This window comes from Balaenoptera ricei, chromosome 18 (genome assembly GCF_028023285.1).
Source record: "Balaenoptera ricei isolate mBalRic1 chromosome 18, mBalRic1.hap2, whole genome shotgun sequence".
Lineage (NCBI taxonomy): Eukaryota > Metazoa > Chordata > Mammalia > Artiodactyla > Balaenopteridae > Balaenoptera > Balaenoptera ricei.
This window is the reverse complement of record NC_082656.1, coordinates 47633713-47646796: the sequence shown is the minus strand read 5'-3', so window position 1 is coordinate 47646796 and position 13084 is coordinate 47633713. Positions and strand designations below refer to the sequence as shown.

General features: G+C 34.9%; 1 protein-coding gene across 2 annotated transcripts in view; it reads left to right on the top strand.

The window, feature by feature from the left end:
* The window catches only part of KLHL1 (kelch like family member 1), a 418372-nt gene that overhangs the window by 296190 nt on the left and 109098 nt on the right, over positions 1–13084 (top strand). For both annotated transcript variants that reach the window (XM_059902586.1, XM_059902585.1), the window contains one exon: positions 5233–5419. In XM_059902586.1, the coding sequence (XP_059758569.1) occupies positions 5233–5419 (187 nt within the window). The remainder of the gene's footprint in view (positions 1–5232; positions 5420–13084) is intronic.

Here is a 13084-nt window from a genome sequence, read left to right as displayed (position 1 = left end):
GGATGATTCATTGTCTATTCAGGTGTTCCACAGATTCAGGGTACATCAAGTTGATTGTGGAGATTTAATCCACTGCTCCTGAGGCTGCTGGGAGAAAGTTCCCTTTCTCTTCTTTGTTCGCACAGCTCCTGGAGTTCAGCTTTGGATTTGGCTCACTTCTGCATGTGGGTTGCCCTCTGGCTTCTGTTCTTTGCCCAGACAGGAGTGGGGTTAAAGGAGCAGCTGATTAGGGGGCTCTGGCTCACTCAGGCTGGGGTGTGGGAGCAGTATGGAATGCAGAGTGAGCCTGTGCAGCAGAGGCTGGCGTGATGTTGCACCAGCCTGAGGTGTACCATGTGTCCTCCTAGGGATGTTGTCCATGCATCACAGGACCCTGGCAGCGGCGGGCTGCACAGGCTCCTGGGTGCGGAGGTACGGATGGTGACCTGTACTTGTACACAGGCTTCTTGGTGGCTGCAACAGCAGCCTTAGCGCTTCATGCCCGTCTCTGGTGTCCATGCTGATAGCCGCGGCTTGTGCCCATCTCTGGAGCTCGTTTAGGTTGTGCTCTGAATCTCCTCTCCTCATGCACCCTGAAACAATGGTCTCTTGCCTCTTAGGCAGTTCCAGACTTTTTCCCAGACTCCCTCCCGGCTAGCTGTGGTCCACTAGCCCCCTTCAGGCTGTGTTCACGCAGCCAACTCTAGTCCTCTCCCTCGGATCTGACCTCCAAATCCTGAGCCTCAGCTCCCAGCCCCCACCCACTCTGGTGGGTGAGCAGATAAACCTCTCAGGATGGTGAGTTCTGGTTGGCACTGATCCTCTGTGTGGGAATCTCTCCACTTTGTCCTCTGCATCCCTGTTGCTGCACTCTCCTCCGTCGGTCTGAAGCACCGGCCCCCCGCCCTCCCCCCCATTTCCACCAGTGAAGGGGCTTTCTGGTGTGTGGAAACGTTTCCTCCTTCACAGCTCCCTCCCAGAGGTGCAGGTCCTGTCCCTATTCTTTTGTCTTTGTTTTTTCTTTTTTCTTTTGCCCTACCCAAGTACATGAGGAGTTTCTCGCCTTTTGGGAAGTCTGAGGTCTTCTGCCAGCGTTTAGTAGGTGTTCTGTAGGAGTTGTTCCACGTATAGATGCATTTTTAATATATGTGTGGTGAGGAATTTGGTCTCCACATCTTACTCCTCTGCCATCTTGAAGGTCCTCCACATGAAATATTTTTATGTTGCTAATATGTGGTTCAACTCCTCAAACCATTAACAATCAAATTATTTGTATTTTAATAACAAATGTATGGTCATTTGAAAGATATATTGTTTAAATAATTGTATTTCTTTTATTTTTTCCTAATTAAAGTGAAGTTAGTGATAAAGCCAGTAAATTTTAAGAAGAATGTACAAAAATAAAGTAATAATGTTTAATATAAACAATTTCAAAGAACATCTTTATTCTAATTAAAAATTTATAACATTTCTGGCAACTGGGACTAACAAAGTTACTATTGAGTATTCTAGCTATTAAGGGATAAATTATTTTAGTTTTTTATGTTAGTCATTTCTGAATATCATACACAAGATTTGCATATATGTTTATTGACCCAGTTCTCTTCTGCAGCTATAGGTTTACCCTACAACTTGATGGTCATTATTTACTCACAAAGATAAACTACCAATGTTATAGGGAGATAGATCATATTTGCAAAGTGACTGCCTAGCTGACATGGATCCTCGGATGGATCAGCTTCCTAGAATTTTACACAGTGTTAATCGTTAATACACCCTATGCTGTCCTTCATATTAAGTCTAAGGATATTCTTATTTCTGACACATTTTCTACATGACAAAATATTCTGAAACATTATTTTGCACATGATGAGATCTTTTCTTGAGGTTTAATGCACAATTAACTCATAGGGACATAGTCAATTTTTATCCCAAGTGTAAGAACATAACTAACAGTGAAGATATTGACAAACTTCCAAGGGCTTTTTCCTTGTAAACTAAGTTGTACTATGATTATCTTTGACTGGAAAGGGTATTGGTATATAATATCCTAAGAATAAAATCTGATTTATAGATAATTACTGTACAAATTCTTGTACATAAACATGAGTATGTTTCAAAGTAGTATATAATTATTGAAACATATTGATATTTTTTCTAAGTGGGACAAGCAGAGGAACTGTTACAGTAGTTTAAGTTTCTTCAAAAATTTAAGAATGTAAAAAACAAAACTAACTTCCATTGTATAGGGAGGAGCAAAATTTGTGTTAATCTTGGATCATTGCAGAAAATCTAAAGATAGTTCAAGTTTAAAGGACAGCTTAACCATCTTATTATTCTGAACTTGTGCTTGAATTTGGGATGGAATAATCCTAAAAAGTGTCGGGGAGATGAAATACAGACACAAGTCATATAGTACTCATAAGTGAGAAATAGTTACAAGTAATAGTTTGAAAACACACAGTAATAAGTACAGAGATTATGAAGAATTCAATTTTTTTCAAAATAAAGAACTTTGTCAAATGATTGGGTACACTAAAGTTAAGAAATTTTACAAAATGATTTGTTAATAAAATGGAAAATATCATTTAAGTACAGAATATCTTCGCCATTTTACAGAAATAAAGTACAAGTTTTAATTTTATATTGTATATCTTCCAGATCTTTTTTTTTTTTTTTTTTTTTTTTGGCTTGCTATGAGCTGATTCTTATTGGGAGAAGCAAGAAAAACAGGGGCACTGTCTTCAGAAGGCTCGAGTTAAATAAACCATGTGTTTCCTGAGTAAGGCGTTCTCACATTTAGAAATTGTTCATCAGATTAGACAGTTGACATTTGGGGATGGAGGAACTGAGATACTAAACAGGGAGAAGTCGGTGGGTGTGATTCCTGCCAGAGCAAACTTGGCAGCCTCGTGATGGGATGAAGGGGGCCCAGGGGAGGAGTGCCAGCCCACCTTACTCATGAGCCCCAGGAAGTGTGTTTTGGATAGTTGGAGAGAGAATGAAGCAGAGATGCTTTAAACTCATTCAAAACCAACTTCACTGTCTTTCTAATGGCTGATCCTTCTGCTGATCCCTCTACGTAAAAGTTTGTGATCTGTTGGCTTCTTCTCTGTTTCTTAACCATTTATAATACGTGCAGACATGTGAGGCCCAGGTGGACATTGAAGAGACCCGGAGAGGAGGTGTTTGCCCATAAATGGAGATTTTGAAACTTAAGACAAGCCTTACTCAAGACCAAGTGGACAGCCACACATGCAGTGAGGTCTAGGGAGTCTGAGATCTAAGTTCTAGCTCTAAGGAGTTCTTTTTTATTTTCTTTTTTTGAATTTGCATCTTTTTTAAATTTTTATTTTAAATTGGAGTATAACTGATTAGCAATGTTGTGTTAGTTTCAGGTATACAGCAAAGTGATTCAGTTATAAATATATATGTATATATTCTTTTTCAAGTTCTAGAACGTACTTTAAAATAAATAATATGTAATATATTTTTATGCATACATCTATCAACAGTGAGAAATTCATTTCCTTTTAGAAATTATTACTTGAAAGTATTTTAAACCTAGGCACTCAGAGTTGACTCTCCTCTGATACTTTATTTTTACAGGATTCCTTACATTTTCTTTATAATTGTATATTATCCATAAAAATTTTGAAATAGTCCTTATATACGTTGTATGAGTGTTTAGAAATATATAAATATTTAGCTATTCAAACAGATGATAAAATCAATGTTTTTAGCTTCAGCTTTATCATCAATGTATATATCATCTTATTGAATTTTAAAAACTATAATAGTTCCCTTAAGCAAACAAATGAGTTTGTTCCTGGCTTCTCATGGTTTGAGTCCTTGCCAGGAAAGAAGAGGAGTCTGTCTTCTTTTTGTTGGGCTCTACTATTGTCTCAGAGTATGAGAGCTCCCCCTCTGAGCCCCCAACTCTATTTCATTAAGGTTTCTATTCATTAATATCTTACAGGTAAAATAGTAGTCCCTTAAAAAAGAAAGAAATGGGTAGGAAGGCAACTAAAGTTTTAATATATAAGAAGAGAAGCATAAGCAAGACCTTAATTAAACATCTTCCCTTCTATATTCCAAAGCATCTGATAATTCTAATACATTACACTCCTTATTCAGCCTCAGAGCCATTCTGTTATCTTTCCCACCTCTTATATATATGAGTATCTTATGTGTTTTTAAATTCTTTCTGCCACCTCCACCAGTAATTTATGCATTACAATGGTTAAATAACTTTATATAATTAAGATTCAAATTGTAGTGTTAAAATCAATTAATTATATATATCATTTATTAATTTATTCACTCAATAAATGTGTGTACCAATGTGGTACAGTGTCTTATCAATGTAAAAGAAAAGGTCAGTGAGTCAATGTTAAATTTTCTACTTATTAATTTTGTAAATCCATATGACAGATTTAACTCACTTGAAGTAAAACAGGATTCATGAACAAAAAAGAGAATGTGATACTGAAAGAGTCAAGGAAAAAGAATATCTAAAGACGGACAGAGAAAGAGGAAAATTAAAGATACTCTGGTTATGTTCAAAGAAATGTACAGAAAATAATCTGTAGAGGTGATAACCTTCTGTAGTAAAAGAGAGATGTAATAGAACTTAAAACTCTGGTCTCACTCTATTCTTTCCTCAGCTGGAGTTTTGGTAAAATTTTTTTTAGTTTCACTACTGGAAGCTATTACTTTGCCTGATGTACAGCTTTTCAACTGCTCACATAATTAAAAAGATGTTACGAGCATAAATTTTTATTTTTATTGAGTTTTTTTTTAGTTTGAAAGGGATTTAAACTATACTTGGAACATCTTAAAGTAAATATGTGAATGTTTATGGTAGGCTTGTTAGGAATTAATTTGTTGAAGTTTATTTTTTAATTTACTTCACCAGACATGTTTATGGCCAAATAGGCAACTATACTTGACTTGTGAACAGTTTTCTTAAAAAGGAAAAGGAATTGAAAAAGTGATCTTTACAAGTACCTTTATACTCTGTGTGGCACAATGATAATAAATAATATGGAATCAAAAATAATATCCATTCTGTTTCTCCTGGAAGCCATTCATTTTACTCATATTTATTTGTCAGTGTAATTAATTCTTATTATATTTTGCATCCCTCTCAGTATAGGGGTAATATCATAGGTACTAATCTACTTTTCATTTGATGCTTTATGCTCATCTCTATAAAAATCATTATTAACAGTGATTGTGCATTATTCACAGATATTGGCTGACCTAGAAAACCATACATTATTTAAGAATGATCTGGAATGTCAAAAGCTGATTCTGGAAGCAATGAAATACCATCTATTGCCAGAAAGAAGAACTTTAATGCAAAGTCCAAGAACTAAACCTAGAAAATCTACAGTTGGAACTCTGTATGCAGTGGGAGGAATGGATAACAACAAAGGTATTTAGTTCTAGATCTTTAGTAATACACACACTGTATCATACCATGACGTGATTTTACTGTTGTAATCTACGTAATACCAACAAACTTCACAGAATCACAGCTTTATTCATTAAGATTTAAGATTTAGGGAAAAATTAAGACACCTCTCAGTTTTCCTGTTTTTCAATCTTAGTTGCTGCTTCTGCTTCTTACTCATCTTTAAATCTTTTATCTCATGCATTATGTACAAGACTTCATACGAAATGAAAAAAAGATTAAAAGTACATGGAAAACACGGGCCAAATAATTTGTTGGATATATTGAAAAATGTATTTCTATTCTAAGTAAAGGAAATGTAATCTGCCAGCCACATGCTTGCTGAGAGTAATATTATGAAGAAGCGAGTCTCTGCTTTTGAGGAGTTTAGAATCTCATACAGAAGCCAGACAAAGAAGTAGACAATTATAAATGGGTGTACTGACTATTGCAGGTATCATTTACAAATTAAAAAAAAATTTTTTACCAACTTTGCTCTTACAAGGAAGTGAATGATTTGTTTAAAACCAAATACATACATTCGAAGGTTTTGTTCTTACTTTTCTATCGTTAGAGGGAAAATCTCCATGAATGTTTGTTCTCTTCAGCCTTTTTTATGTGTCTTAATTTTCCTGAACAAGTGCACAAGACAAATAATGTAAAGTGTCCTATGTTTGTGTCTAATAGGTTACATAATTATCATTTAATAATAATACATTTAATATACACGTAAAAAATAGAGTTGGCAACCATAGAGTGTGACCACATATTCAAGCTCTATTAAAGGAACTCTGTTGTTAAAGAATCAGGAGGAAGCAACAGAACTTACCTCAACTACTGTGAAGTGAGATCCCAAAATAGGAGGCAAAGGGAAACAATTCAGGTAATCAGTAGAGAACAACACGCATTTCCCATTTTTTATTTGTCAAGAAGATATCTGTGGCTGGGGCTTCCCTGGTGGCGCAGTGGTTGAGAGTCTGCCTGCCGATACAGGGGACGCGGGTTCGGGCCCTGGTCTGGGAAGATCCCACATGCTGCGGAGCGGTTGGGCCCGTGAGCCACAATTGCTGAGCCTGCGCGTCTGGAGCTTGTGCTCCGCAGCGGGAGGGGCCGCGATAGTGAGAGGCCCGTGCACTGTGATGAAGAGTGGCCCCCGCTTGCCGCAGCTAGAGAAAGCCCTCGCACATAAACGAGGACCCAACACAGCCAAAAATAAATAAATAAACAACAAAAAAAAGATATCTGTGGCTATAAAATGATTTTCACTAGTTTAATTTTTTGAAGGTTTACTCCTATTTGCTGGGCTATTGATTTCTAGTGATTATCACATTAAATGAGCATTAGAATATTAACATACATATTCAAGAGCTTAACTATTAGTTAAAAAGGGTAAATGACTTGGCACTTTAAGAACTAAGGAAATGGCATCAATCTCCCTCCCTCCCTGTCTCTCTCCACTTCTAGCTCCTTCTTTAATGTTATTATTTAAGAGACCATGTCAAAAATTTCTCCCCCAAAAGATATAGTGCTTTAGCACCCTCTTTTATAAAGTGGTGAAACAAAATATCTTAGATACAAATCTCTCTCAAAAATAGCCAGAAATTATATTGAAATGTCCCCAAAAATGTTTTTCAAGCTTAGAAAACAAATCTATTAACCTGTATCCATGTTGTCTTTATGAGAGTAATAAATACTAAATAACATGCGGCACATGATATAATTTGCCATCTCTTGGAGCAGAAGCATGCAAACTTTATTGTAACATTTTAATAAGTTCATTTTACCTGTAAAAGTAAATATCAATAAAAGGACAGTGATTTTATATATGCTTATCAAATTTTAAGGTCAAATGAATGACATTTGCTTTTCAAGAACACTGCATTCTACAGAACAAATGCCTGTATAAGATCAATTCCATTTGTAAATATGCACATATCATTTTAAAAATAAAGAACATTGGTGAAATCAGGCCAGCCAGTGACTAGGACTGAACAATAAACAATAAATTAACATTAGTATAAAAATCACTATGCTATGAAGAGCCAAAAGACATGACTAATTTAAATTTTTAAATTTAACGACTTTAAATACAATTACCATAGCATAAAAGAATATGAGTATAGGGGGGTCTATTGACTTAAGTTCTTTGCCAGCATTTGAATTTCTCTAATCTTACACAGCAGTCTTTTGAGACTGAAGAAATTCTTAAGAAATTGAACTTTCTTAGGGATTCTGAATCTTTCATTTTATAATTGAACACTACTAATTATTTAGCTATTGTTCCACTTATCCAGTAGTCCAGAAGATTAAAAGAGTGTGACAAAACAAGGGGTTTAAAAAGATATTCCTGATTAAATCAGCAATAAAATAGAAAAAAATAATGAAGGAAATTTTAGGAATTCTTACCATATCCTCAGCCCTCTAGGAATTGGACATTAAATATATCCCATAACTTAGATAAAAATCTGACATTACCAAACCTCAGAGAACCTACTTTTCCTGCTGCAACAGAAACTTTACCAGTTTCAAGAGATTTAAAGAACAACTAGGACATTTTCAAGTTAATCCCTTGTATTTGCATTGTGCTTTTACTGCTTAAAAGGCGTTTTCTACACCTTATTAACTTGTGCTATGTCTAAATAGGCATTAAGATTTTATCTTAAAATTGTGTGTTTTTTTCTTGAAAGGTAATGAGGAAAATTAAAATGTAAAAAGAGGCAGGGAAATCAAAAGAAAAAATATAGCAAAACATTGGAATTTACTTTGCATGACTAATTTGAAAAATAATGCAATACAATATAATATAATACAATATGTTATAATACAATACAATGATATGCAATATTTAGTGTGTTTTTTGGAATTATTTACATATTTATATTGTGCCTCATAAGGCTATATAAACATTTTATTGAATTCCTCCTCAGCTCCACAGTTACTGGGATTCAGATGATATTTTATGGGATTGATAAACTATGAGTACAATCCTTGCAGATTTTCTGTAAATATTAAGAAAATTCAGAGCATTTTTCTCTCCTTTCCCCTCTTTTCTTCTTATATCCACACATACATGCATCCTATAATGATGCACTTTTTGCACATCTATTTTGTGCTGGCTCTGTGTTAAGAACTTGTGAACATTATGAATATTACCCCTACTTCACAGAGCTTCCATGTTACTCTAAGAAAGCAAATAGTAAACAAAATATTTGTGAATAAAATGAGTGTTACAAGAATGGACTTGCGAGTGCAATCAGTATAATGCTTGGGAGCCAACCTAGTCTAGTCTAGAAAAGTAGAGAAATACAGAGAAAGTGTTTGTTTTTGTTGTTGTTTTTAGCTGAAATCTAAAGAATTATTAGGCATTAGTTTAGCACATTACTGGAGCAGCAGAGTAGGTGTGGTGGTAAATTCCAGACTAGAGATACATCAGATGTGAGGGTTTACAGCTAAAGAAGTGTGACATCTTCAAAAATGGAGAGAAATCCTTTATGGCTGAAATATAGGCAGTGGAGAAATGAAAGCCACATGGTAGTAGAGGAAAGACACAGCAGATTTCAGGGAAAGGCTAAGCATGATAGATTCTGAATTGAAATCTAGACATCATAGAAAGTAGGTGATGTTCCGAGTGAAGAAAGTAGTCTTTGCAATCAGAGAGATGCCTGTTCAAATCCAGGAATGTCACTTAAAATCTCTAGTCTAATTTACCCTTTCTCAATACTCTATTGTGTTTCTGTAACAATTACAATGATTAACCGTAAAGAGGTTAAACTAATACACAGCATTCCAACATGTTTGTTCAGTGCCAAAGAGACCATCAGAGAACTCAGCCGCAATCTGGTCTGACTTTCCTTATCACATTATGGACTAAGGCCAAGCCATCTAGGAACTTTCGAGGCATGTACTATAGTGGTTCTATGACATAATAATGATGTGACATAGGGAAGAAGATAGGACAACAAGATATTCATATCAGTGGCATTTATATGAATAGCATTATGTAGAAATTAAATGCCTTTTATACCAATACAAACAACATTCAAGGGTTGGGAATCACATGAATCATATGAGAGAAAAGAATCAAGTCATAAACAAAGTTAGCAGTATCTCTTGGAAAGTATGATTTAATTCGCTGCCATACTGGAAAATACTGAAAAATAAGTCTTTAACAATGTAGTAATTTATAGCATATTTAAGGCCAATTAAAATGATTAATATATTTATTCATGTTTGTTCTACTATGAATGAAAAATGAGGGGACATATAAAATTAAATATGGAAAAAAGTCAATAAATTTTTAAAAACTATTTTTATTAGGAGAACAAAATTTTTAAATGCTTTCAACTGAAATCAAATGCAGATTTAAAACAATGCAGTAAATTGTATCAATAAATATGCTCTCGTTTTGGTAAGAATTTTATTACAAATCACATAGGAATCATCATAAATCCTTTAGAAGGTTGAGTTAAAAGTAAAACACTAATTGCTTATTCTCAAGTGCTTGAAATGTCTCACACTAATGTATGATTCATGTAAGCTATGAAATAAAATTTGGTGCTATTGGTTACTGGAAAATATTTGTATCAAAAAGTCTCTATTGGATTTATTTTCTGATGTTGGTTGATTATTAGAAAATTCCACGCAAATAAAAATAATTTGGTTTTGTACTCTTAGAAATTGTATTTTTTGAAAATTCATTTTCTTTCATTCTAATTATGAACATATATTGAAAATCTGGTAAATATACAGTAGTATAGATAAGAAAAGGAAAACCAACTATGAGCTTATAACTTAAATATAATCATTGTTACTATTGTTAACAGAGTGGCATATTTTCTTTTCCAAATTTCTCTGTAAATGTGTGTGTGTGTGTGTGTTTGTGTGTGTGTGTGTATATACATGTTTGGTTTTTTAAATAAATTTATTTATTTATTTATTTATTTTTGGCTGTATTGGGTCTTCGTTTCTGTGCCAGGGCTCTCCCCAGCTGTGGCGAGCGGGGGCCACTCTTCATCGCGGTGCGCAGGCCTCTCACTGTCGTGGCCTCTCCCATTGCGGAGCACAGGCTCCAGACGCGCAGGCTCAGTAGTTGTGGCTCACGGACTTAGTTGCTCCACAGCATGTGGGATCTTCCCAGACCAGGGATCGAACCCGTGTCCCCTGAATTGGCAGGCAGTTTCTCAACCACTGCGCCACCAGGGAACCCCTGTACATGTTTTTATACAGACATAACTCTATATCTACATTTATACAGAGATTACCTATTTACAATTGTCTTCATCTCTCTCACTCTGGTGTCTAAATATAGGTATATTTAGATTTATTAACATACCTAAGAGTTATTATTTTGTTGCTTTTATTTATTAATTATATTATATGTGTAAATTTATATTTCATTAAATTTTTTAAATACATCATTTCAAGTACCTTACTAATTCTAATCTAAAAATGCCATGGTTTACTTGAGCTTAATCCTATTATCAAACACTTTGGTGGAATAATCCATTTTATTTTCTATAAATAACACCATCATTAGTAACTGCATACATTAAGAGTGTTTCCTAAGCTTTGAGTGTTTATGCAGATAACTGGCTGAAAAATTACTGGGTGGGAAGGTAAAGTTTTTGCGACATATGAGCTGACTTCTTTCTTGAAAGTTTTTAAGAATTTATAGTAGCACTAAATTATGGAAATAGTGCCATTTTTAGGGCCTTGTCAACAAATTTTCTGTCTAAAAAACCTTTTTATTATTAACAATTTTTGCATAATAGTAGAAAAAATAGTATAATGAACCCCATGTTCTTGTCATTACATTATATTTCTCCTTTTAGTAATGAAATTGAATGTTTTTGTATTTTCAATTTTTTATGTATTTAATCATCAAATAGACTGCTGAAGAGTGACATATTAGTTCCCTATTTTTCCAATTATTACATATTTTATTTCAGTTTCTTGAACTAATTGCCTACAGTATTTGGCATAAAGTTCAATAGAAATAGCTTATGAGGTGCTTTTCTCATTTTGTCTATTTTATGAGGAATAATTTAAATATTTTACAAGTTTGCTGTAAACATTTAGTAGGTAGCATAGCATACTTGGCAATTTTGGAGAGAATGATGAATACTGTGTATGAGAATATAGAGAGGCTATGGACAACCTTAAGTTCTCTCAGAGATAACTTTCCTTTTGACAGACACTTAAGTAAGAGCAAAACACCTTCTTCCAAACAAGCGTTAGATAATTTGAGGCTAAGATGTACTATCTGTGAGGGTTGCCCTACTCCTGGTTTGCTTTCAGTATGTATATCAAGGCCATTGGTCTTTATTGGGCCCTGAATGCCATTTTATTTTCACCTCGGAAGAACCAGTTCTATCTAATTTTTAGCATCTTAGCTTCCATTTTCTGCCTGGATTTCTGTCTCTCCTTGTATATGTCTTACAAATTAGCAAGTGCCCAGAAGACAAGCAATGATGCCTTGTCATTCTGTTTTCCGAGTCTAAAATCCTGAATACCTTGGTTGCCCTGAACTACAGTTAGTGTCTCCCCAGTCGCATAAGGCTACCAACAAGCCTGGGCCAACAAGTACTTCAAGGACTCTCAGCCTAGTGTTGCCTGTGAATCAGCCATTTCCCAAGGGGAAAATGGCAAAGGATGTTGGGTTCATTTCAATTCTCATCCCTTCTATCTGGGATTTGTCCTCCTAAGTGTTTGATATCTTTTTTAATCTCTAATGTCTTTAAACAGCTAAATTTTGTATTATAAGACTATCACTTTATAGTTATTCTTGTGGAGATAGTTCATTTGATACAAGCTAATCCATCATACTTAACAGCAGAGGCCCCTGCAAATTTGTAATTTCAACATTGTCCATTTATGAAACTTCTCTTCGAATTTTTTTGAGATATATATGATAATGTTGTTGATGTTCTCATCTTACATGCTTTTTGAAAAATTTCATCTATTATTTCTTTAAATATTTCACAGGTTTATTTTATAGTCTGCAGCTCATAACTCCAACATCTAAAAGCTTGAGAGTCTAAGTCTATTGTTTGTTGTTTCTGACAAGTCTCATTCATGTTAGTTTGATTCCTTGAGTGTTGGGTAAGATTATTTTGAAGTTATAGTTAATTTCATTACTCTGTTGAGCTTTCAGGTCCTAATTGGACATGATTTTGTCAACCTAAATACAGAGGTAAACTGAGGCAAGCTGGAATTACCAGAAATTGAGTTTGTTCTGGAAGAGCAGAGGAATTGTAATTCCAGAAATGCAAACTCTAGCAAGCTACAGGCTGGTCCACTGAGGGTTTGGGGCAGGCCGTATTTATGGGCAAGGAATGCAAAGAGGGCAGACTCCAGCCAGAATCCAAGAAGTTAGTTTATTGGCTTGAGGATGGGGAGAGATTCTTGGCAGATGGTCATTGGTAAATTTTGGTCTTTAAATCAGGCATTTGTGGGAAATCAGTCTCTCGGTTCTTGTGTTATCTCCCTCAGGGAGCATGCGTGAGATTATCTATTTCATATTTTCGGGTTCCATTTTACATTAAAATCTTTTCACACTTTCCTCTAGCAAGCAAGAGTCAGCTTTAGCACAGAACCAGGGCCACCAGTGACATACAGCCTTGGCAACCCTCTTCAACGCTCCAGGCT